This window comes from Sphaerulina musiva, assembly GCF_000320565.1.
Source record: "Sphaerulina musiva SO2202 unplaced genomic scaffold SEPMUscaffold_5, whole genome shotgun sequence".
NCBI classification, from domain to species: Eukaryota; Fungi; Ascomycota; class Dothideomycetes; order Mycosphaerellales; family Mycosphaerellaceae; genus Sphaerulina; species Sphaerulina musiva.
The window spans coordinates 775,318-797,594 of record NW_016017387.1 but is presented as its reverse complement, the minus strand read 5'-3'; the positions used below and the strand labels follow the sequence as shown (position 1 = coordinate 797,594).

General features: G+C 53.3%; 7 protein-coding genes across 7 annotated transcripts; 3 read left to right on the top strand and 4 right to left on the bottom strand.

The window, feature by feature from the left end:
- Positions 1-209: 209 nt before the first annotated feature.
- SEPMUDRAFT_149238 (uncharacterized protein) lies at positions 210-4,438 on the bottom strand. Its single transcript, XM_016905435.1, has 6 exons — positions 2,856-4,438; positions 2,558-2,786; positions 1,950-2,508; positions 1,776-1,900; positions 1,266-1,728; positions 210-1,111 (listed from the first exon to the last, which is right to left on the bottom strand). The coding sequence occupies exons 1-6, from the start codon at positions 3,288-3,290 to the stop codon at positions 940-942; spliced, it is 1,983 nt and encodes a 660-aa protein (XP_016760738.1). The 5' UTR covers positions 3,291-4,438; the 3' UTR covers positions 210-939.
- Positions 4,439-5,261: 823 nt separating this feature from the next.
- SEPMUDRAFT_149237 (aspartyl proteinase) lies at positions 5,262-6,850 on the top strand. Its single transcript, XM_016905434.1, has 3 exons — positions 5,262-5,413; positions 5,471-5,501; positions 5,561-6,850. Exons 1-3 carry the CDS (start codon positions 5,349-5,351, stop codon positions 6,653-6,655), a joined length of 1,191 nt encoding a protein of 396 aa, XP_016760737.1. The 5' UTR covers positions 5,262-5,348; the 3' UTR covers positions 6,656-6,850.
- An 829-nt stretch (positions 6,851-7,679) lies between these two features.
- On the top strand, positions 7,680-13,028 carry SEPMUDRAFT_149236 (glycosyltransferase family 1 protein). The gene has a single exon (XM_016905433.1). The coding sequence runs from the start codon at positions 8,143-8,145 to the stop codon at positions 12,700-12,702; it is 4,560 nt and encodes a 1,519-aa protein (XP_016760736.1). The 5' UTR covers positions 7,680-8,142; the 3' UTR covers positions 12,703-13,028.
- A 1,168-nt stretch (positions 13,029-14,196) lies between these two features.
- Positions 14,197-16,905, top strand: SEPMUDRAFT_149235 (uncharacterized protein). Its single transcript, XM_016905432.1, has one exon. The coding sequence runs from the start codon at positions 14,826-14,828 to the stop codon at positions 16,674-16,676; it is 1,851 nt and encodes a 616-aa protein (XP_016760735.1). The 5' UTR covers positions 14,197-14,825; the 3' UTR covers positions 16,677-16,905.
- Positions 16,906-17,286: 381 nt separating this feature from the next.
- SEPMUDRAFT_149234 (phosphoribosylaminoimidazole carboxylase) lies at positions 17,287-19,259 on the bottom strand. Its single transcript, XM_016905431.1, has 2 exons — positions 18,163-19,259; positions 17,287-18,051 (listed from the first exon to the last, which is right to left on the bottom strand). Exons 1-2 carry the CDS (start codon positions 19,199-19,201, stop codon positions 17,360-17,362), a joined length of 1,731 nt encoding a protein of 576 aa, XP_016760734.1. The 5' UTR covers positions 19,202-19,259; the 3' UTR covers positions 17,287-17,359.
- A 403-nt stretch (positions 19,260-19,662) lies between these two features.
- On the bottom strand, positions 19,663-20,640 carry SEPMUDRAFT_125757 (ribosomal protein L18e). The gene is made up of 3 exons (XM_016902009.1): positions 20,407-20,640; positions 20,002-20,344; positions 19,663-19,946 (listed from the first exon to the last, which is right to left on the bottom strand). The coding sequence occupies exons 2-3, from the start codon at positions 20,311-20,313 to the stop codon at positions 19,869-19,871; spliced, it is 390 nt and encodes a 129-aa protein (XP_016760733.1). The 5' UTR covers positions 20,314-20,344; positions 20,407-20,640; the 3' UTR covers positions 19,663-19,868.
- Positions 20,641-21,167: 527 nt separating this feature from the next.
- Positions 21,168-22,217, bottom strand: SEPMUDRAFT_125756 (uncharacterized protein). Its single transcript, XM_016902008.1, has one exon. It carries the CDS (start codon positions 21,877-21,879, stop codon positions 21,289-21,291), a length of 591 nt encoding a protein of 196 aa, XP_016760732.1. The 5' UTR covers positions 21,880-22,217; the 3' UTR covers positions 21,168-21,288.
- Positions 22,218-22,277: the final 60 nt, after the last annotated feature.

The window sequence follows — 22,277 nt, the reverse complement described above, 5'->3', positions numbered from 1 at the left end:
GTTCGGGTAGTATTGACAATGTATATTATATTATATGTATATATATATAAATATTATTATATCGATCACTTTTCCTGGCCTACCTGGTTCGGAGACAAAAATTGGCAACAAGTGTTTTCTTCTTAAAAAGACAAACAAGACCTTGTGTGTGTTGCGACCGAGAGGTTGAGGAGAGAGAGAGAGAGAGAGAGAGAGAGAGAGTTTTCTTGGGAAGAACGAATCATTGGAGAGGTGATTCTGAGAACGAATAATTGCGACAAAGTCTATCTCGGGGATACTCTCGTGGACTGCCAGGTCGACGACCCAGGCGGCGGATGAGGATGACCAAGCACCATGCACCAAGATATACCGCCAGACAGGAAGAGAGGGCCATTTAGTGACCGAGGAACTCCTGCGTGAGATTCTATTTGATGGAATTGCAGCTGTTCTATTCTCACGCACGTATGTAGGGGACAGCTCGTTGCGACGGTCTGCTTGCGACTAATCGGATCGATGCCTCGAGGGTCCATGTCGGGCCCGCGAATATACCACCGGGCTTGTGTCGGTCGAACAGCAAGATTCTGGCGAGCTCCCCAATACCCCTAAGCCATTGCGAGCTCGAACAGACTATGTACCGTTCGAGGCGGCGTGGAAGAGGAAATGGAGACGGATGCCTTCTCCGACTGGGCGTGTTCGATAGCAGGGTCGGAGCGGACGTGGCAACAGTAGAACGCCTTGTGCTGTGCGGATTCTTCGTCACTGCCGCCTGGGCAGATTGACGAAGTCGCTGAGAGGAGCGAGGACGCGGTTTCATGATCGCGTGCCTTCATACCCAGTGATCCTTATGGCGCCCACTAAAAGCGCCGAGCTCGATACCTTACCTTACTTCACCTCGACCCTGGGTCCGTTACTCTCACTGCGTAAGCAGATTCATACATGATAGTCGTCTTTCTGCACACCTCAATCCGCATCACGCAATTGTATGAGCTGTGATAATCTCCGTTGGTGGACGTGGCCGTTCATGGCGGGAATGAAGCTGCTGGCTTTGGGCTTGCTGTCGGTTCGTGTGCGTGTAGTCATTGACTTTTGGGGGCTCGTGTGTGATTGGGCCATAGGTCGCATGGGCTGAGATCTGTGTCAAGTTTTGTTAGCGTCGCGAGTGACGATCATAATGGGTACATTGCCTCGAACTGGGAAGAGAGTGCCCTTGGCCAGGTAATCCTTCGCAACGCAGAATGAGGACCGAGGTGTGTTGAGACGGGATTGGGGTCGTAGGGCAGGCTTACGGTGTCATGGCTCTCGTGCTCCTGATCGACTTGATCGCTGGAAGTGAAGGTTTCAAGCTGACCACATATGTTAAGCGGTCAGTGAAGAGATGGCTCAGCTCAGCTTGAATCGCAGGTATTGCGCCAAAGATGACGCCACCAACTGGAAATAGTGCAGCCTCGAACAGACCAGCCACCTGGAAGACGTTGGGTGTGATGCCATCGCCGTCTTCAATCTCCTCTAGTAAGCCTGCCTGGCGCATCTCTTCCTGGCGCAAGCCTACGCATAGCTTGTGATACCGCTCGAAGAGGTAGAAGTAGCATAGCATGGTGCACCATCCAATCAACCGACAGACGCTGGAGAAGTCGAGTGCCATTTTGAAAGCCGTGGGGACGAGGTAGCTTGGCGTGAACATAGTATAGATGCCCGACGTGATCAGAATCACACACAAGTGAACGGGCAGGAAGTGTGCCTCGAACATGCCTTGGCAACATCAGTATACGCCTCGGTTATGGGAGCTCATGCCTTACGATGGTATAGCACACAAAGGTTGTACCAATGGATTGGTCTTGGCGGCGCATATTGGGCGCCTGCCCCTTTCGATATTGCCGTCTTGTGCAGGCCAGTGCTGCTATCAAAGACAGGCCAGTCCGAACTGTAGTTGTTAGCGGCAATCCGCCTACTCATGCGCACCGCAAACTTACCTTGGAGCACTTTCAGGCACACCGACAGGCCTTCGGGGGGCGATTTTGTGCCTCTGTAGCATACTGAAAGTTTGCCGAATGGTGTAGCCTGTATCGAGGGCACCCCACATATGGCGCAACGCCTGCTTGTATCGTGCTTGAAGCCCTGTGAAGAAGCCTAGGAGACCTCGCTCGTCACTGCTGACATTGCACTGACTTGCTGCTGCATATACGATGCGAACCTCAAGGTTGCCAGACAATGCAAAGAAGCACTTGAGGTACATATGCATATCCTCACCAATCGCACCTGGGCCAGTATCCCAACCACCAACCTGTTCAACCAGCGTCATCGGCAGTGAGTAGACGGATGTAGGAATGCAAATGGCCGAGCCAGCATACAAGCTCGAGATACCTGCTCCAGCCCACATGAGGTCTGCTGTTCGTACAGGGAGTGGTACGTTGTGAAGATTGCGGTCGAACACAAGCGGTGGCACATAAATGGTCCTCTGGTTGGTTTCTGCGAACTCCAAATGCATGCGAGCAATCTGCGAGAAGTACCGCGACGAGAGGTGTGTGTCGGCTGCGTAAGAATTAGCATGGGCACGGAGATGGGCGACGTCGTGACGTACCATCCATGACTGTCATGATCACGTTCCGCTTCACCCAGTCCTCGGTGTAATCGCGTAGAGCTTGCTGCGCAGCCCAGGACTCATTGCTACTCTTGCCCTGCGCCTCACCAGGAATGTCACAAGGATGAACAGTGTAGCTCATGCGGAAGAAAGATGCTTCGAACGTCTTGATCAAGCTTGCAGCTTTGGAGGCAGATTTCTCCTCTTTCTCCTCCATGGCCAAATACAGCTAGTATGTGTTAGCGCGGAATGGTCGAGCATGGATCGAAGTTCCCAATCAACTTCCGCCCTAACCTACATGATAGCTTGCCCGCGCTTGTGTGTGAGATGCCAAAACTTTCAATGTGTCCTCCAGTGTCGACATCTCTTCCTTATAAGCTGGCAAAATGATGAGAAATAGAGGCACCGGCTCCTCGAATGTGCCGCTATCTCTCTTCATGCTATAAGCCCGATGCCTCGTCGTATTCGGTATCTCAAGAGCAGATTTCCTAGTCCGATCGATGACATCTCGGATGGCCCAGCAGACCCTTACGGGGAAGGCTATCGACATGACATGGCAGAAGACAGTGTAACAACTCAGGATAAGCTGAGGAAGTGTCGCCTGCCCACGGTGTCTGCCAGACTCGGCTTTACCGTACGGCGAGATGATGAATGAACATAGCAGCAGGGCAACCACGCTGCAGATGCTGAATGCTGGGATGCATCTCGTCGTCCAGACGTACGTGCTGGCCATGATTGGGGGTAGTCGCGCGTGGCAGGAGGTCGTCGTTCAAGTTCGACGCATCGGAAGGGTGCGAGTCGCGGTGATGGGAGAGGAAGCTGTCCTGCAGCTAATTGCGATTCGAACAGCGTAGCGCAGCGTTGTATAGTACAGTATTGCAGTGCGTCCTGAGCCTGTCAAGTATTTGCAAACCCTGCCAAAGCCTGCTCTTCAAAGCACTCCTTCAGTCCAGCTTCTTCTCCACGTGCCAACAATTAGCCAATACCAGAGAGTCCGCGTGGTAGGATGGCGCCAAACGACTGGTCAATGCAGATCGTAGGTCGAAAGCGGTGCTGCACAGCCTGTCGCTGGAGATGATGAGCAACAAGGTGACCCGCCAGGGCTACGAATCGAGTTCTTCGCAGCAAAGTGTCGTGGGGACGTTGTATTCGCGAAAGGTCGTCTTCGTTCGGTCCATTCGAGGTCGGTCGGCCCTTTTCTTGGCTTCTCCGCCCGGGGCCTGCCTTGGATGGCGCCTCTGTCCGCTTGTGCTTGGTATGAGATATTGCCGATCACTTTGATCCGCCATTCATGCCGGCACTCCTGTATCTATTTCATGCGCTCCAGATGGGTCAGTACCTCCTAGAGGGAAATGGCACCGCATCGAATGTCAGGGATCCATGTCGCTATTGCATCACGCAGAATCGCCTGTGTTGAGCGTGGATGAACAATACACTTCCAACGGCAGCATGCACTCCTACCTACTGGCAATCCTCGGCACAGCATCTTCCGCGGAACTCAATGTTGCTCCTTTGAATAATGCTGTCCCGAGGACTGCGATAAGCGGCGTGCGCAGACAGGTCCACCGTGGGAGTGAGCTCCCGTCCTTGCAATGACCCTCAAATTTCGAACCTCGGTATGTCCCTCGTACATATGCTTCCGCTCGGTGTCGAGCGCCATCAGCGCCGCGAACAGCATCAATCTATGGCCGTCTGAGGCGTCGCGGGCGGTGGAGAAAAGGGACGGGAAAATTGGATGCGCGAGGAGCTTCTGTGTGTGTCAGACAGAGAGAGGGCGAGGGCGAGGGCGGGCGAGAGCAAGCGTGGAGCCCAGGCATGTATTGATGTGGACTGTGGACAGAGAGCTTCACGGTCCCGTCTGATCGCAAACGTTCTGGGGCAGCATGATAAAGACGATGATGAGAAAAGGAAGCAGAAGCAGAAGCAGAAGCAGAAGTAGCCGCGTGCGTTCACAGCTCTAGCAATAATAATGCGGCCAAGCAGTCTGCCAGTGAGGGAGGATTGCCCCCGGATGTAAACATACACCGTTCACCCGTTATTCGTATCCTGAGCGCCTGCGAGCTTGACTTCCGCCGGTACCAACCATCCAGTAATCGCCGACTTCGCGATCTCGCATTAACTCCATGCGATGTCATCTTCTTGGCGAGTGCATCATGTTGATTAGAAGTACAACTACAGGTAGATACTGAGAGGGCTCACAGTGGTGTTGTGTGGTCACTGTGGTGCAGAGGAGTGGTGATGCATTCGTGTGATACGGCAGATCCTCTTAGCCAAGGCACATGTATGTAGAGGTAGCGAGAGCGATGCTTGCAGGCTGACCTACCTCCTAGGTGGTATGGTTACTAAGGTATGGTACCTTTATGTACCTAGCAATGAACCAGGTGGAGGAATGGTGTTGGCCGAATCGGGATCTTCACCGTCACGACTTGCATCGCCTTCAGCGTTCCAACTTCCATGTTCGTAAGTGTAAAGGTAGGGTACATGTACCTCCGTAGGTTGTAGGTGGTAGGAGGTAGTCAGGAACAAAAGCGCCTGGTTGTCTGAGCAGTCCCACACCATTCTCGCCGCCACAGAGTCGAAAGGCAAAAGGTCTCGTGATCATAGAGGAGGAGGTATCATCGCCCAGACTACGTCAGCCGTAGCGCCACCAAACAGCGTTCGTTGCCTAGCACTAGCCGCCTGTGTGCCTGTCGCAGCTCAAGCTCGAGCTCTCCTCTCATTCACTCTCTTCCCTCCCACCAACACCCTCGTCACTCCCCATCCATCCACTCTCCATACCATCTCTGCAAACATGAAGGGAGCTCTTATGACATCGGCCCTGGTGGCCGGCGCCCAGGCCGGCGTCCACAAGATGAAGTGAGTTGCGTGTGCCAGCTCTCGGTGCCGCGCTTGATGCTGACAATGGTGTGGTAGGCTCCAGAAGATACCCTTGTCTGAGCAGCTCGTAAGATACCATCCATCACTATCGTGGCATTGCGTATGCGTAGCTAATCATGGCATCAGGAGGGTATGAACATCGAGTCCCAGGTACAGCGCCTCGGCCAGAAGTACATGGGCATCCGCGCTCAAGGTCGCCTCGACGAGATGTTCAAGGAGACGTCTGTTGCACCAGAAGCGGGCCACCCAGTCGCCGTCAGCAACTTCCTGAACGCACAATACTTCAGCGAGATTGCAGTAGGAACACCCCCACAAGAGTTCAAGGTGGTTTTGGACACTGGCAGCTCCAACTTGTGGGTGCCGAGCTCAGAGTGCGGCAGCATCGCATGCTACCTGCACTCCAAGTACAACCATGGAGACTCCAACACATACAAGCAGAATGGTTCGGAATTTGCCATCAGATACGGCTCAGGCAGTCTTGAGGGATATGTCAGCCAGGACACTGTCCAGATCGGCGACTTGAAGATCAAGGACCAGCTCTTCGCTGAAGCTACATCCGAGCCAGGCCTTGCCTTCGCCTTTGGACGCTTCGACGGTATTATGGGTCTTGGTTACGACACCATTTCCGTCAACGGCATTCCACCACCATTCTACAACATGATTGACCAAGGTTTGCTCGATGAGAAGGTCTTCGCTTTCTACCTGAGCTCAACCGACAAGGGCGACGAGTCCGAGGCCATCTTCGGTGGCGTCAACAAGGACCACTACACTGGCGACATGACCAAGATCCCTCTTCGCCGCAAGGCCTACTGGGAGGTTGACCTCGATGCCATCACCTTCGGCAAGCAGACCGCCGAGATTGATGCCACTGGTGCTATCCTCGACACCGGCACTTCGCTCATCGCTCTTCCATCCACTCTTGCCGAGCTTTTGAACAAGGAGATTGGTGCAAAGAAGTCTTACAACGGCCAATACACTGTTGACTGCAGCGCCCGTGACTCTCTTCCAGACCTCACCTTCACTCTTACTGGCCACAACTTCACCATCGACTCGTACGACTACATTCTGGAGGTGCAGGGCAGTTGTATCTCTGCCTTCATGGGCTTCGATATCCCAGAGCCCGCTGGTCCTCTTGCTATCCTCGGTGACGCGTTCCTCCGCAAGTGGTACTCTGTCTATGACCTCGAGAACAATGCGGTCGGTCTCGCAAAGGCCAAGTAAGGAGTAGTGGAAGTACATGTCATAGTTCACGATGGCAAGTAGAGCACTCAATGGCTGAAGTAGAGGAGCAAGAGAAAGTCAAGCCCCAGGACAGCGCAACGAGCATTTGAGACTAACTAGTACGGTAATACATCATTTCATAGTATCCTCTGTACGAAGATAAGCTGCTACATATTGAAGACCTCTCGTTCATGGTACTGTGTGTCTCAATTGGAGCCCAAGGGTCATAAACCCGGATTATCTGTTGACGCCTCAGCACAAACTTCGTTGCGCATGCGACCAGATGTTGCGGCGGGGAAGCAAGCGGCGAATGCTCTCTGAGTATTGTTCGACAGCTCTATAGGATGATTTGAGCGTGTCCAATGGGAGGTAGGTAAGGTACAGGTAATGTTTGACGTGGACACGATGATTAGACATTTGCGGGACCTCTTTGCGGACCACGTTATCAGTTACAGGACCATGCTCGGTCTTGCTTTGTGCTCTCGTGCAATTAGTGGCCAGATTTTTTTTCTCTCTCTCGAGCAAGCTTTTTCCCTCGCGCCGTATCGTAGGTTGTATTGCGGCTGAGGTGATGTAAAGGATGCCAGCTGACACTTGCCGTCATCTGATGATACTGCCGAAGACTACCTTGTGTTATCTTATCGGCGCGCTCGTGGTGACAGCGAAGGCCTTCGTTGAGGCGCAGCATGTTCCTCCTTTTGTAGTAGGTACTCAGACAATGAAACGAGAATGGCCGTGACGACTTGTGCATAACGCGACGCTCGGTATACCGCGCAGGGGGCATCCGGACGCGTACGGGATGGTCGGATGCCATCACGTACAGGCAGGTAATGTAGTAGTGATATAGCTCACGCTAAAGGTAGATCGATGGCGTGGAGGTGCTGTCACATGCCAGCAGCACCCGGCGTTCAACCGATAGAACTGGAGGTACGAACCCTGAATCTCGCTCTCCACCACTGACTGACTGTTCATTGTTGCTCTGTTCCTGTTCCGTGCTTCACTCCCGTCCCCGTCGAGAGATTTCTACTGGCGCGACATCATCACGCCATCACAGTCATCTTCTGCCCATCGACCTGAGAGACTTCCACTTTCCATCTTCTACCGTAAATCACTTGGACCTGAAGTTGACCGGATCGGCATCGCCAGATTCCAGGCACTATGCCCCAATCTATAGCCATGCTTCACTGGTAACGACACGGCACCTTTGACGTTGTTGAGAGCGAGCGAGCAAGCGACAAGCGGCTAGTAGGTGAAGCACAGCCCGTGTGCTCTCCGACTCATAACGCGCTCGCAGGACTACTGAAATCTGGACAGAGCTTCGAGGCAAATCAACAAGTTCAGCGGGTTCGAGGTTGTAGTCGTCGTGCATGTGATTGCCGCCGCGTGTGAGACATCACCCACTCTTGCCTGGTGATTGCAGCACGACACCGGTATTGTTCATTCACCTGCCGACCTCAGATCTGAGATTGCTGTGTCGTGCACTGGGCATGGCGTCTTCAGGCAAGCAACATGACATCGCAGCTTCGCAGCCAGCTCTGCTGCCCATCAGAAGTGGTGCCCGCGCTACATCGTCTATCAAAAACATATCGAGCCGCGTACGATCATCTCTACCGCGGCGGCGCCTCAGCATGGACCTGCCAGAGCGACTGAGGTTCGACGAGGCCGAGGAAGAGGATGTGGACGATGGCACTGGAGTCAAGGATGGCTTTCCGGCGCGGAGCATGTACGGAATGCTTGCAGCTGCGCAGAGCAGGCCAAATTTTAAGAAGCAATTTACCCAGCAGGAAAGCGCGAGTGACAGTGAGGGCGAGGACGATAAACACAAGAGGCGGAGTGTGGACCAGCGGAGGCCATCGAAGGAGATTTCGAGAGACGCTGACAAAGGCAGGAAACCCAGTGAAGAGGGCAGAACATCGCCGAGGCCAGAAGAGAGCAGCAAGAGGCACAAAGCGCGGCTATCAGTGAACAGGCTTGCCAGGTCTGTTCTCAGCAAACATGAGCTGAAGCCCACCACAAAGCAGACGGAGTCGCAGGAGCAGGATGCCATGACATCCAGCCAGATCCTGCCTCCGAGGGTCCAGGAGACGACATCAGAAGCGCGGGCAACATTCGTGCGTCCGGACGCAACAGTGCTGGACCGAAAATTGAAAGCCATGGCACAGGCAGAACTGGACGCTTCGACGAGCACACTGACCAGCAGAAAGAGCAGAGAAGAAGGCAAGGCGTTCGGCGAAGTTGAAAGTGACAAGACCAACCATTCGTTGGCTCACGTCATTGCGGACATTTTCCAGTTCGCAGAACCAGAGGAGGTCACATCGGAATTCCAATGCTGGTATCTGCAGAATGTGCTGCTACAAGGCTTCATGTACATTACTACGAAGCATGTCTGCTTTTACGCCTATCTACAGAAGAAAACCACGAAAACGGTCAAGAGTGGACACCTCGGCAAGCTGGGGAAACACAGCTATCGATATCGGAGGTACTGGTTCGTGCTGAGAGGAGATTCCTTCTCGTACTACAACAGCTCTGCCGAGCCATATTTTCCCAACAACGTAGTAGACTTGCGATACGCTATATCTGCGGAGCTCGCAGCGGTTCCTGGTAAGGAAGAGACCGCCTCAGATTTCACGATCACGACCCCTTCCAGGGTATACCAGTACCGGGCAGATATGGTTTCATCTGCAAAGGACTGGGTCAAGCAATTACAGAAAGTCATCTTTCGGACTCATAACGATGGCGACTCAGTGAAGATCTCGCTCCCAATCGACAGCATTATGGATGTGGAACGCACGGGAGTGGTTGACTTTGCTGAGACCATCAAGCTACGAGTTGTCGACAACGAAGAGACTTTCGCTATTGATGAATACTTTTTCACGTTCTTCCATCACGGGGAGGACGCGGTCAAAGCGCTTATTGCACTCGCTGCGGGCAATGGCGCGAAGAAGTTGCGTATCGAGGGAGCAATTAGTCCGTTATCGAAGCACCGGTCTCCAGCAGGCAGAAAGATGTCATCGGCTGAGCAGTCGCCCCGTCTGAGTACCATCAAGTCGACCTTGCTGCCGGCTTCTGCTGCTGAGCGCTCAGTATCTCGATCGAGCGGGGAAAGGCGAAGGCTGGAACGACGAGCAAGTAGCGATCATGGCGTTGACGTGTCCGACAGAGGCCGCACATCTGCCAGCGCGCAGGGCAGGGATAGTCGTAACGCTTCGAAGTCGCCCATGTCGCCGTCCATACATGCATCCAGTGAGAGTTTCGTTACCTCATCAGAGCCACCCGACTCGTCCGTGGACGGAGACGCAATGGACGCGGACATGTCAGCAAGCCAGATGCTAAGTGACGACCATGTTTTTCGTGGGCCGACACTCAGGACGTCACAAGCTCGCCGGACGGCGGCGGGCCAGCCAGCCGGGCGACCACGACAGGTATCAAGAGCCTCGTCGAGAGACTCAAGTGGAGAACGGGATAGTATTGCGCGTGTACAGGCTCCCTCGTGGCCAGCCACATATAGAAGTATGGGTAACCAACGACCCACTCCGCAGCGCACTGAAAGCGGTGACTCTGCTCGCACGGCTGAACCAGACGACCGCCCTCGACCCGAACCAAGTGGACCAAAGCTCATTCGTGGCATATCTACACCGCTTCAGCACGCTATGAATGTCGCTGGTGCGGTTCGTGCTGGCAGCAAGCGGGTGGGATCGTACTTGAGTAGCAGTCCGAAGACATACATCACCAACTGGACAGAAGCCATGGCTGGTGGAAAGAGGCACTACACAGATATCGAAGGTCTTGCCCATGACGAAGGCGTACGTGAGCCTGAGCGGCATCTCGACTATGCCGAGCACGAACGCCGCTTTCAGGAACACTTTGGGCTGCCACCTACAGAAAAACTCGTTTCTGTGTTTTACTGCTGGCTGCACAAGACTGTGCCTCTTTGGGGCAAAATCTACATGGGCACACGCCGACTCTGCTTTCGGAGTCTATACTACGGGACAAGCACTAAACTGATCATCCCATACAAGGACATCCTCAATGTCCAGAAGCAGCGAGGGTTCCGCTGGGGATATCCGGGAATGGTCCTTGTCATTCGTGGGTACGAAGAGCTTTTCTTTGATTTCCAGGATACTGGTCTCCGAGACGACTGTGTCGTTAGCACTCTCCGCACTGTCGAAGTCGTGGAAGCTGCGGCTGAATCCATGATACTCACCGAAGTGGAACAGCAGGATGCCAGCGAGGCCGCTGCCGAAAACGCCTTGTTACGTGCAGCAAGACAGACTGGGCACGATGATGAAGAGGGGATATCCTTGCCTGAAGAGGTCGATGCTCTCCCTGTAATATTCGATGATCCTTCAGCGTCTGTACTGGAGTTCAGGCCTAAGAAGTCTCTGAACATTACTTGTCTGACGATCGGATCGAGAGGGGATGTACAACCATACATTGCACTCTGTAAAGGACTCCTGGCCGAGGGACACAAGCCCACGATTGCGACCCATGCGGAGTTTCGAGGCTGGGTCGAAAAACATGGGATTGCATTCAAAGAGGTCGATGGAGACCCGGCGGAGCTCATGCGGATTTGTGTCGAGAATGGAATGTTCACGCCGTCCTTCTTCTTGGAGGCGAACTCCAAATTCCGCTCTTGGCTGGACGAGCTCCTTGTTTCGTCGTGGGCGGCATGCCAGGGAGCAGATTTGATCATTGAGAGCCCTTCTGCGATGAGCGGTATACATATTGCCGAAGCTCTCGAGGTACCATACTTCCGCGCCTTCACTATGCCATGGACGAGGACGAGAGCGTATCCACACGCGTTCGCGGTGCCAAGCCAGAAGCGTGGTGGTGGGTACAACTACATGACTTATATCTTCTTCGATAACATGTTCTTCGCTGCCATTGCCGGGCAGATTAATCGATGGCGTGGAAAGACTCTCAAGCTCGGACCCACTAGTCTGGACCGGCTGCAACAGAACAAGGTGCCGTTTCTCTACAACTTCTCGCCGAGTGTCGTGCCTCAGCCGCTCGACTTTAGCGACTGGATCAAGGTCACTGGATATTGGTTTCTCGACGAAGGGGAAGACTACGTTCCACCGGCAGAACTCGCGGCATTTATCAAGAAAGCGCGAGACGATGAACAGAAGTTGGTCTACATTGGCTTTGGCTCTGTCACGGTGTCGGATTCGCGTCAATTGATGCAGCAAATTGTGGACGCAGTGGTCAAGGCAGACGTTCGTTGCATCCTGTCGAAAGGCTGGTCCGATAGATTCGAAACAGCGGTCGCCGCAAGTCAGCCAGCATTGGTGTTGCCGTCTTGCATGTACGAGATTCGAGCTGCTCCACATGACTGGCTCTTCAAGCAAGTTGACGCCGTCGTCCACCACGGCGGAGCCGGCACGACGGGAGCGTCTCTGCGGTGCGGTGTTCCCACCATCATCAAGCCATTTTTTGGCGACCAATTCTTCTTTGCGACGCGCGTGGAAGACCTTGGGGTGGGACAGCATCTGAAGAAGGTGACGGGCAATCAGCTCGGTCGGGCACTGTGGTACGCGACACATGATGAGCGCATGCGGAGCAAGGCGAGATTGTTGGGCGAGGCGATTCGAAGCGAGAAGGGAGTGGACACGGCGATCAAGGCGATCTATCGGGACATGGAATATGCGAAGAGTCTGATTAAGAAGAAGAAGCAGCAACAGGCGCACGGGGCCACGACGTCGACTTCTTCTGACGGGGCGAATGCGAGTATCGATCTCTCGGAAGATACAGAAGAGAATTGGACATTTGTCGAAATGGAGGGAGAAGCGGCGGCGGCGGCGGCGGCGGCGGCAGCAGCAGCAGCTGAAACGGAAGCATTTGGTGCTCTTGCTGCAGAACTTGGTGGCGGCGGGGCAGAGTCATGTCTGCCAAGGTCGAGCTCGAAGGCGTTGCATGGGCAGCGCAGTCATTCTTCTTCTTTTCGTTCTTCTTCTTCTTCTTCTTCCTCTTCTTCTTCTGCCGCTGCTATTGCTAGTGGACAGCACAGTAGGGCGGGGGGAGTGGCGGTGCGGGGTGGTCGTTCGTAGTGTGAACGACTAGGATTCCGTAGCACGATGAGGTCTACAGTGGGAGGGAGGGAGGAGAGGGGGAAGGGGGAGTGGCAGAGGAGAAGAGATACTTTGTGAAGGTTGGTGCTGCATGAGCGACTCGGGAGTGCATGGGGAAGCATAGATGGTTTTCATTGTTTAGCGCGGCGTTGAGGGAGAGGGCGAGAGACTGGGAAGAGGATATAGATGTGAGGTTGGCTTGAGGTACCTAAGGAGGTAAGGTACCGTAAGTATGCAGACACGAGGTCATGATAGCAACGCCCAATGGAGATTTTCATCCCAGTGAACGAGTCTCTCTCTCTCTCTCTCTCTCTCTCTCTCTCTCTCTCTCGCGTGTCGATGGGAGGACTGCGGTCGGTCGGTCGGTTCTAGCATGGTATATGTACCTACCTGACTAGTGTCTCATTGCTGCCTTGTGCTAGTTCAGGTACCTCCTAGGGATGTGTGAAGTCTGTCATGTGATGAGAAAAAAGCTTTTTTTTTTCTTTTTCTTACCCTTTATCTTTTTTTTTAGCAGTCTGGGGATATATTTGTGTAGTTGTAATGCCGAATCCTCCGTTGTTCGATGAAAAAGGTACCCAGAGGTAGGTAAGGGGGCGATGCTGAGTCTGTATTACATCCCTCTGACTACCTCACCTTATATATATAGTAAAAACAGGAGGAGGCTATGCTCGTCGCACATGGGAAATGTGAGGCAGGTAGTGTGCAGTGTACATGTAAGGTACATAGGTTAGGTAGTTTTATTATTTCTCGATACCTCAAGACTAAAAGAAACATGGGAGAGGGCTGGTGGCACGACGGAAAAGACACCTTGCCATCATCATCATCATCATCAGGGATATTGGATTTGTTCCAGGCACATGACCGCATGAAAGTTGTCAGTTAGCTAAGAGGTAGGAGGTACATAGTACATTGGTAACTGGAGTACAGACAACAGGATAAATACATACCGCGGGAGGTTCCGGTGCGAGAATCTCCGGCTTCTATCTCATTATCTCATCCATCGAGGAGAGAGGATGATATGACATATGACATGTGCTCGTCGTGTCATTCTGGAAGAGGTAAGTACTTATTACATATATGTTTATTACATGTATATATTGTACCTATGTCAAGTTGGGAAGAATCAAGATGAAATGGACTGGAAATAGAACGAGGCTGCAACGGGAATAGGTCCTCACGGCATGACTAAGGCACGATTAGGGAATCCCGTCCCGTCTCTCTAGTGTGCGATAAGGAACCTAGCTACTCCCAGCCTACTAGAGGGCACATGTACATGGTCACAGAGATATCTACTCTCTTTAATCTCTGAGATACCAGATAACTCTGACTGTACATACTCAACTTTGAGATAGCAGTGCAAGAAGAAGAAGAGGAAGAAAAAGAGACTTTCCCCTTTCCCTTTCCCTTTCCCTTTTTCCCGTTTTCCCCCATCCTTTGTTTACTGTCGTTACATCCCCCCCCCTCCCTCTCTCTCTCTCTGCCACCACTATAAGAAAGTCTCTCTCATAGGCTGCCGGTTTAGTTTGAGTGCATATCCGGAGCTCGAGAATCTGGCGCAATACCAGCTAGCTTATTGTGCTATCATCATTATCATCATCATCATCATCATATTATACTTTGTTCCCGCTTCCTCCTCCCTCCTAGAGGAACTGCACTGCACTGCACCGACCGACCTACCACCTACCTACCTGAGACTAACCTACCCGAGACTGGTATTAGCTGCTGCTGCTGCTGCTGCTACTACCTCCTACCACCTCCTGCTACTACTCGTCCTTCCTCGACGGGCGCGTGACCTGCTCTGGACCCGAGAGGTCATTTTGTCTGTCTGCTGTTGCTTCGCACTCTACTCCGTCTCCGCCCATTGTGTGAGGGCGAGAGGCCTGCTTGCGACGACAGACGACAACGACAACGATAACGACAAACGACGATAACGACACCGACAACTACGACACCAACAACCACGACCACGACAACCACGACACCGACAACTACGACACCGACAATCACGACACCGACAATCACGACACCGACAACCACGGCGACAAACGACGACGACATCGCTGTGGCCTGAATCGTCCACATCGACCATACCAGCCAGTATGGCCTTCCAACAACCGCAGCAGCGCCCACGTCCCACACGACACCTGTCAATCGATCAGCCCTCGCAGCAACAGACTCCCGCTCCCACATCGCCTGCGACACGACGGACTACCGAAGAATCGCAGGAATGGATCCTGTTCTCGCCCCAGAACGACGAATATAGCGCGACAGGCACCTCACGAACACCCCGGACTGCGACACATCGGACACACTCCGACATCGCCTCGTTGGAGACACACGTCCGGTCGGAAAACAACCCCGACGACAGTGGCACATGTCTGGGTACGGAAGCCGACGAGCTGGATAGTCTCGACGACGGCCTCCACGCCTTCCACCACCACCACCACCAACACCACCCCTTCACCGATCCCTCGAACCTCGACCAGAGCGGAGGGACGGTGCTACCCACCCACGATGGCTTTGGCACCTTCCCCTCCGGCATCGACCTGCAAGAGCATCTATGGCAGTTTGAACGATATAATCCGCACCGACGGAGCACAAAGCAACATGCACGGCGCCGCAGTAGTGTCCAGCGCAGAATGGACGAAATCGAAGTCGAGCAAGATGTCACTCCCGAGGACGAGCGGACGGCTCGCATCGAGAAGTGGCGATTGGACCAGAGTAAAGCAGTGCTGGAAGAGATTGAGCGGGAAACTAGACGTCGGAGACGGCGACTCAGTCGCATGGCCACGGGCACCAGTGCTGCGGGGGATGATGTTCGAACTAGTCTACCAGATGAAGCTCTCTCACGACTACTCACGCGTCAGGACTCTGCCATCACCATCGACGCCGCCACGGATCATCAGCCTCCGAGCGAGTCGTGGTGGCGAAGAATCACTCGCAAAGTGATCAAGGACCTGATCGGTCTGGATGAAGCCACGCTTGCCGTCATCTTTGGAGAGCAACTGGTAGACGATGCCTCGCCCACCCCCACACGGCCTTCGCCACTTGCTGCGCGCGCCATGGAAGAGTCACGAGTCGCATTCCAAGACGCAGATCCCGCATGGGAAGTGAAGCTCCTCGATCGCATCGCACGCGAGCTGGGCATCTTGGTCCACACCCTCTCGGAAGCCGATGGCTCTGCCTTTCAGTCGTACAAGAACACGCAGCGGGAGGAATTCGAGTATGCAGGTCTCCCACGCAATACTCCACGCCAGCTATCTCTCCGACAACGTCGACGAGAAGAGAAAACCACGCGGCCCGGGACAGCGCCGACGGAAAATGCTTTTGTGCCCACGGTGCCACTGTCGCCTCTCTCGTCGGGCACCGGGCCGGGCGATACATCGTTATGGGGCATCGAAGAAGAGCCCGATCATGTCATTGATGATGAGGAAGCGACGAAGCTACAGCAAGAACGAGAGTACTGGGAGCGTGACCTGGACGTAAAGATGGTCTTTTCCTACCTCAAGAATCGCTTCTCGAGTGCGGAAGCAGCTGAACCAGCAGCCCCCACCACTGCTGCTGCAGACTCCATTGGTCCCCTGCCCGCATCCTGGGCGACTGTTCCCACCCAGTCCGCCATGGGCACCTCGCCACAAAGCCAGCGCCGCCAAGAGATTATTCGCCAGCAGCACCCACTCGTATCTCGAGCAGCCGAGCGTGCGGTAGAGCGTGCGCAAGCACACGCGGCACATGCGCGAAGACGAGAGACGCTGTTGAAGAAACACCAAATGGAGCAGCTTGCCCGAAAACGAACCGGACACAGCAGCTGCGCTAGCCAAAGCACCAAGAGGAGTCGACACACCAAGAGCGGCAGTTCGCGACATTACTGGGATATTGGTGGAAGCACAGGGAGCATGCACAGTGGCCAGGCCATGTCCTCTGCCCTCGGCGGATGGGGAGAAGTGTGAGTTGCTCACTCGCGTAACGATACTCGCTACGATTGACCATTCCCCACTTTAAACGAGAAAGAGAAAGAGAGAGAAAGAAAGAGAGACAGGGCAGGAGAGCCGTCTCAATTCGCCTTGTATCATTTCATCTCCATATACCACTTCGCTCAGTCGGCATTTTTCAAGCGATTACATGAACCATGATGCATCCGTGTACACGATAGATATTACCGTATGGAGAGATTTTTCCAAGACATTTCTTTCTTTTTCTTGTTCTTTTTTGCCCCTATGCTCTCATCATTTCGGATCAACGTCTGTTTCGTAGGAAGAAAAAGGACACGGAAAGAGAGAAAAAAAGGGTAAATTACAGAGGGGAAAAAGAAAAGAAGAAGAGTCGTAAAAATGGGTCGATTTCGAATATTCTTTTTTTTTCTTTTCGACTCGAGACGTTGGCTGAGTGGCTCGTGATTCTCGTTAACGTTACTACGGTACCTCCTAGTAGTGGTGATGATGTGATGATGTGATGATGTTGTATCAATCGGTTGTTCTAGGTCGGTACATACATGTATATATATACCTATATACAGCAGTACACCCCCCGAAACAAGAACAACGTACTTTCCAGAAGGGTGTCATCGATGAATGAACGAATGATGAGAGAGAGAAACATTCTCACTATAGTATGATGTAGGTATAATACATACTTACTTCCCCAAATACCTCTCAGCATAAACTTCCGCGCCTACCTCATGGAGTCTCTCATCCTTCACCCTCACCTCCTTCTCCGAGTCCCGCATATACTTCTCCACAACTTGCCGAATACCCTTATCCGCAGCTCCCAGAATTCTCGCAGCGAGTAAAGCAGCATTGACAGAGTTATTAATCGACACGGTAGCCACAGGGACTCCACGAGGCATATTGCAAATACTGAGGAGAGAGTCCATACCGTCTCCGATACTCGGTTTGACAGGGACGCCAATCACAGGGAGAGGAGTGTATGCGGCCGTCATACCGGGAAGATGAGCTGCACCTCCTGCAGCGGCGATGATGACTTTGATACTGCTCGAGGAGGCCGAAGATGCAAATTGTGCCATCCATGAGGGTGTGCGGTGCGCGGATGTGATGCGGACTGTGTATGGGATGCCGAATTTCGTGAGGATTGCGAGTCCGGGACGGAGCACGGGGAGATCGGAGTCGGATCCCATGACGATTGCTACTAGAGGTGCCTCCTGCTTCTTCTTCTTCTCCTCCTCTTCGTGACTGCGGGACGATTGCGCTGCTCGAGGCTTTCCTTGGTCGACGAGGTCGATCATGGGCTGGACGAGCTGTTCGGCTTCTCTCATGGTAGGTGCACAGACTGTGAGATGGCCCATCTTGCGGCCTTTGCGTGCTTGACCTGGGTGGGAAAAGAAATAGATTAGCAAAAAAAAGGAAACGTGAGGGTGAAGGCGAAGCGAAGTAAAAAAAAAAAAAAAAAGAAAAGAAAAGGGGGCATAACAGAACGCACCTTTCCCGTAGAGATGAATCTTGGTACGACGCTGTTGCAGAGCAGCACGCGCAATGGTGAGATGAGAGTCGGGAGCATCGCCACCCAGAATATTGAGCATGATGCTCGGCTCGCGGAGTTCGAGATCTTCTTGGTGAAGCGGGAGATCCAATATCGCACGAAGATGGGCCTCGTACTGTGATACCGGACATGCTTCAATAGTGTAGTGGCCCGAATTGTGCGGGCGAGGTGCAATCTCATTGATCAATAATTTGCCACTCGTGGTCAAGAACATTTCCACTCCGAACACGCCCTTGCCCCAAAAGCACGCCACTGCTTGTTTGGCCAGATCTTGCGCTTGTTGGTTGACCTCGGGGCTGACCCCTCGTGCGGGCGCGTAGGTCAATTTGCAGATGCTGTTCTCGTGGATCGTTTCCACTGTCGGGAATGAGAGCACGCCCGTTTCGGTCTTGACTACCATGACTGCAAGTTCCATTCGGAAGTTGCACCAGGCCTCCGCGTACAAATCACGATTCACAGCGAGAGCTTCGAGTGCGGCCGTGAAATCTGCCGTGGTCTTGACTGCGAAATTGCCCCGTCCGTCGTAGGCGTCTCTTCTCGACTTCAACATCAGCGGCAGGCCCAGCTCGCCACTGACACGCTCCAGCTCGGGCACAGTCGGCTCGGACAGAGCGAGGGATTGCATCGATGCAATACCGTACTTCTCGAGGTGCTGTTTCTGGAGGTACTTATCCTGAATCATGCGCAGTGTTTTCCACGACGGTTGTACATCAACCTTTTCCGAAATCTCTTCGAGCATCTTCGTATCCACATGCTCGATTTCCACAGTGATGATGTCGGACTGGTCCGCCAACTTCTGAATTGCTGTCCTATCCTTGAATGAACCTTCGACATGACCATTGTGACCGGACACCTGCTTGGCACTTGATCCGACGGCATCGAGGAAGTTGACTTTGATTTCCAAAAGGTTTGCTGCTTCGGCCAACATGCGTCCCAGCTGGCCTCCACCGAGCACTCCCACGGTCTTGTCGGATGCCATTGTTTGTACCTTTCCTTTTATCAAATTATCAAAGCGAGTGTTGTGGCGAAGGTGTGTGGACAGCTAGGTGGTAGTTCGTGGAATTTCGAGCGGTGACTGGACGGGAGCGCCATAAAAATTCAAAAGCTAGTTCTAGCTCGTCCCAATCAGGCCGGCTGCAGCATCAAAAGTGAAAACGAACAAACAACTAAAGAAAAACACGACTCTACTCATGCACGATTCAGCACGAACACACTGTGGACGAGACACCTCATGGCTAGTATGAGTGATGCGGGGCGTGTCTAGCAGCGAAAAAGGGGACTTTTGTAGCAATGCGACAGAAAGGCTCTGCGGGCCACCCGACCAGAGAGAAATACATATATTTACAAGGATTCACAGTGTTTGCATCGGATTCGAAAGATTTCGGCCACCGTCAGTGAGCTGCACGGTTGCAACAACGTGATTGGACATAGAGACGGAGTACTGAACGATGGGGTTCAAGATTGATCATTTTTGTCATACCATGCACTGCCTAGCGATTGGGACTTCCTTATACCCTGGCAGACACGCCGAGGAAACGCCCGATGCAGGGATCCTTTCATGCTCATCTGGAAGACGCCATATTTTGACTGCAACGCCTATACCATCCCTTGAACCCATCCAAACCAGAAGCGCAAGAGCGACTGGCTTAGACCTTGAAACCTCTCGACCGTCTGCGACCACGAGCACGCTCGAACTTGCGGCCCTTGCTCTCGACGTATGGCTTCTGTAAAGGTTGTTAGTGAAAGGTGTCAGGAACTGCAAGATATGCTGTTTCGTACCTTGTCGGTGTGAGGACCAAAGCCGAAGTGCTTGACAGCCTCACGGGCGTTCTTGGGACCACGGAGGAGCAGAACGTTGGAGCCGGTTGGCGCGCGGAGGGCGAGCTGGTCGAATGTGAGGCACTCGCCGCCGGCCTTCTCGATGCGAGCACGAGCAGTGGCAGTGAAGCGAAGGGCGCAGATGCTGAGCTTGGGGAGCTCGAGGAGACGGTTGTCATCGGTGACTGTGCCGACGACTGCGCGGATCTTGCCCTCTTGAGCCTCGGCGCTGTGCTTGTTGGCAGAGACCGCAACAATCTTGGACAGAGACATCGGTGGGGTGTTGATGCGCGACATACGCAGTCTGTTCGTGGTCAACAATCGACCCAAACAATGTATGATATCCCTCTCATGCTTTTTACGCACCTCCTCAGGACAGTGGAGTTGAACTTGCTCTCGGTACGGCGGTCGAGGAACGAGTACAACTTGTGGAGCAGGAGGCGGTATGGGTTGTTGGATTTAGGCGCCTGAACGTCGTGTTAATCGCCTGATGTATGAACAAAAGACTTGCAGACATTCTCTTGACGAGAAATGAGTGCTCAATGGCAGGTATGTACCTTTCTGTGGCCGGAGCGCACATGGTGGTTGTCGAGATCAATCTGCGCAAGCTGTCAGCGCAATGTCCTAGTAATGTCGAAGCGTGCGGAAGGAGAGTGATCGGTGTCCAGAGGCCTCGATTTCGGTTTTGACTGGCGAGTGCTGCTCAACAGCGCCTCACCGATCGCGCAGGCACCTCACTGTCCACCAAATGCTCCGGTAATGCGACTTACACCCATCTTGACTGTTGTTGGCGGTGTTGCTGGTAACTCGACCCTGTCGAAAGAAGACGTCGAAGTTCGCGACTGAAATGTGGGATGGCCATTTTGGACGCCAAGGCCCGGGATCTCCCGTCGGATAACGACTTCTTATTCGTTCTCTCTCCTCGTAGCAAAATACACCTCCGTATCCTGCTCAGCCAAGAGACCATGATCACACGCATGGCCGCCGGGTTTAACGGCGACATCTCAAGGACCTCAAAATCTGGTGACCAAGCACGTCGATCAACTTCAAGCAGCTGTGCTGAACGTACACAAATGCGATCACCACAACAAAGCTGAAAAGTCTGGATTATGAGCGACAAAATCATTGACAGGTAGTGCCGGGACACGCCAGGATTTGACATTGAACGATGATTTCGAACCTATACTACCTCCTAAGATACAGTAGGTTGTGTATACCGAAGATGCGCACATAGCTCTCCACTCTTCCTCACACTTTCACACTCCTCGGTCGACTCTCTGGCGATATCCTGATCTTGCCATCTCCTCTCCTAGGACTCTGACCCGTAGACACAGGCGCTCGTGCAGGCAACGGCCGCGAAGACGCTGAACCTGCAGCCGACGCCGGTCTTACTGGTCCATTGCTTGCAGGCGTCGCTTTGACAGGATATGGTCGACTCATCACCGAGACTTTCACCTTACCGTCTGCTGTTCGCTCACTTCGTGAAGTGGATATCGGTGGTCTCGGTAACGTGGTCCTTGCATTCGGAGGTGTACCTTTGCCAGGCGCGGGCTTGCTCGGAGGATTTGTTGCAGTGGCAGCAGCAGGTATAGATTTCTTGGCTGGCAGCACGCGCTTCGTTGTAGCAGGCGGTGGTTTTGAAGGCATACCGGCCGCCGGGAGAGCTTTGGGCATAGAAGGCAGACTCTTCTTCGCAGCCCCATTAACAGCAGAGGCTGCAGTAGCAGTCGTTTTGGAAGTCCCATTCGCAGTCTTTTTCACAGCACTGCTGGGCTGTACAGCGGTCTTCTTGGCCCCAGAACCATATCCAGTCCCACCAACAGGTCCATCCGCAGCCATCGAGTTCTTGACAGCTTCTCCATAGCCGTTGATATAATTCCCCACGCCGCCAACAGCACCTGCGATACCTGGTAGTCAGAAGATCAGTAGGAAGAACTGGCAAGTGGTGCACGAACCATTCGCACTTTGTCCCACTGAACGACCAGTATTCTCAATCAGCGAGCCCACGCCGCCGACTGCATTACCAGCTAGACTCCCACCAGCTTGTATTCCAGTGGCAGCATAGCCGGCGAGTTTATCCGTTACCCAGTCCTTGGCCCATTCCATGATTCTGTAAGTAAGTGATAGTCGTGTAGTTTCTGCGAGCTGTTATGGGAGTTGATGCAGTGTATAGACCACGAGAGCATTGACAAGGTTGTAAGCAAGCGTGAAATTCGCCACAACAGCCACCACCACAT

Coding starts and splice junctions, on each gene's coding strand:
- SEPMUDRAFT_149238 (XM_016905435.1), bottom strand. CDS start 3,290: ATGGCCAGCACGTACGTCTGGACGACGAGATGCATCCCAGCATTCAGC. Junction 2,787..2,855: donor AAGCGCGGGCAAGCTATCAT/GTAGGTTAGGGC, acceptor AACACATACTAG/CTGTATTTGGCCATGGAGGA. Junction 2,509..2,557: donor GATCATGACAGTCATGGATG/GTACGTCACGAC, acceptor ATTCTTACGCAG/CCGACACACACCTCTCGTCG.
- SEPMUDRAFT_149237 (XM_016905434.1), top strand. CDS start 5,349: ATGAAGGGAGCTCTTATGACATCGGCCCTGGTGGCCGGCGCCCAGGCC. Junction 5,414..5,470: donor GCCGGCGTCCACAAGATGAA/GTGAGTTGCGTG, acceptor ATGGTGTGGTAG/GCTCCAGAAGATACCCTTGT. Junction 5,502..5,560: donor TACCCTTGTCTGAGCAGCTC/GTAAGATACCAT, acceptor TCATGGCATCAG/GAGGGTATGAACATCGAGTC.
- SEPMUDRAFT_149236 (XM_016905433.1), top strand. CDS start 8,143: ATGGCGTCTTCAGGCAAGCAACATGACATCGCAGCTTCGCAGCCAGCT.
- SEPMUDRAFT_149235 (XM_016905432.1), top strand. CDS start 14,826: ATGGCCTTCCAACAACCGCAGCAGCGCCCACGTCCCACACGACACCTG.
- SEPMUDRAFT_149234 (XM_016905431.1), bottom strand. CDS start 19,201: ATGGCATCCGACAAGACCGTGGGAGTGCTCGGTGGAGGCCAGCTGGGA. Junction 18,052..18,162: donor GATTCATCTCTACGGGAAAG/GTGCGTTCTGTT, acceptor TTTCCCACCCAG/GTCAAGCACGCAAAGGCCGC.
- SEPMUDRAFT_125757 (XM_016902009.1), bottom strand. CDS start 20,313: ATGTCTCTGTCCAAGATTGTTGCGGTCTCTGCCAACAAGCACAGCGCC. Junction 19,947..20,001: donor TTGGTCCTCACACCGACAAG/GTACGAAACAGC, acceptor CAACCTTTACAG/AAGCCATACGTCGAGAGCAA.
- SEPMUDRAFT_125756 (XM_016902008.1), bottom strand. CDS start 21,879: ATGGCTGCGGATGGACCTGTTGGTGGGACTGGATATGGTTCTGGGGCC.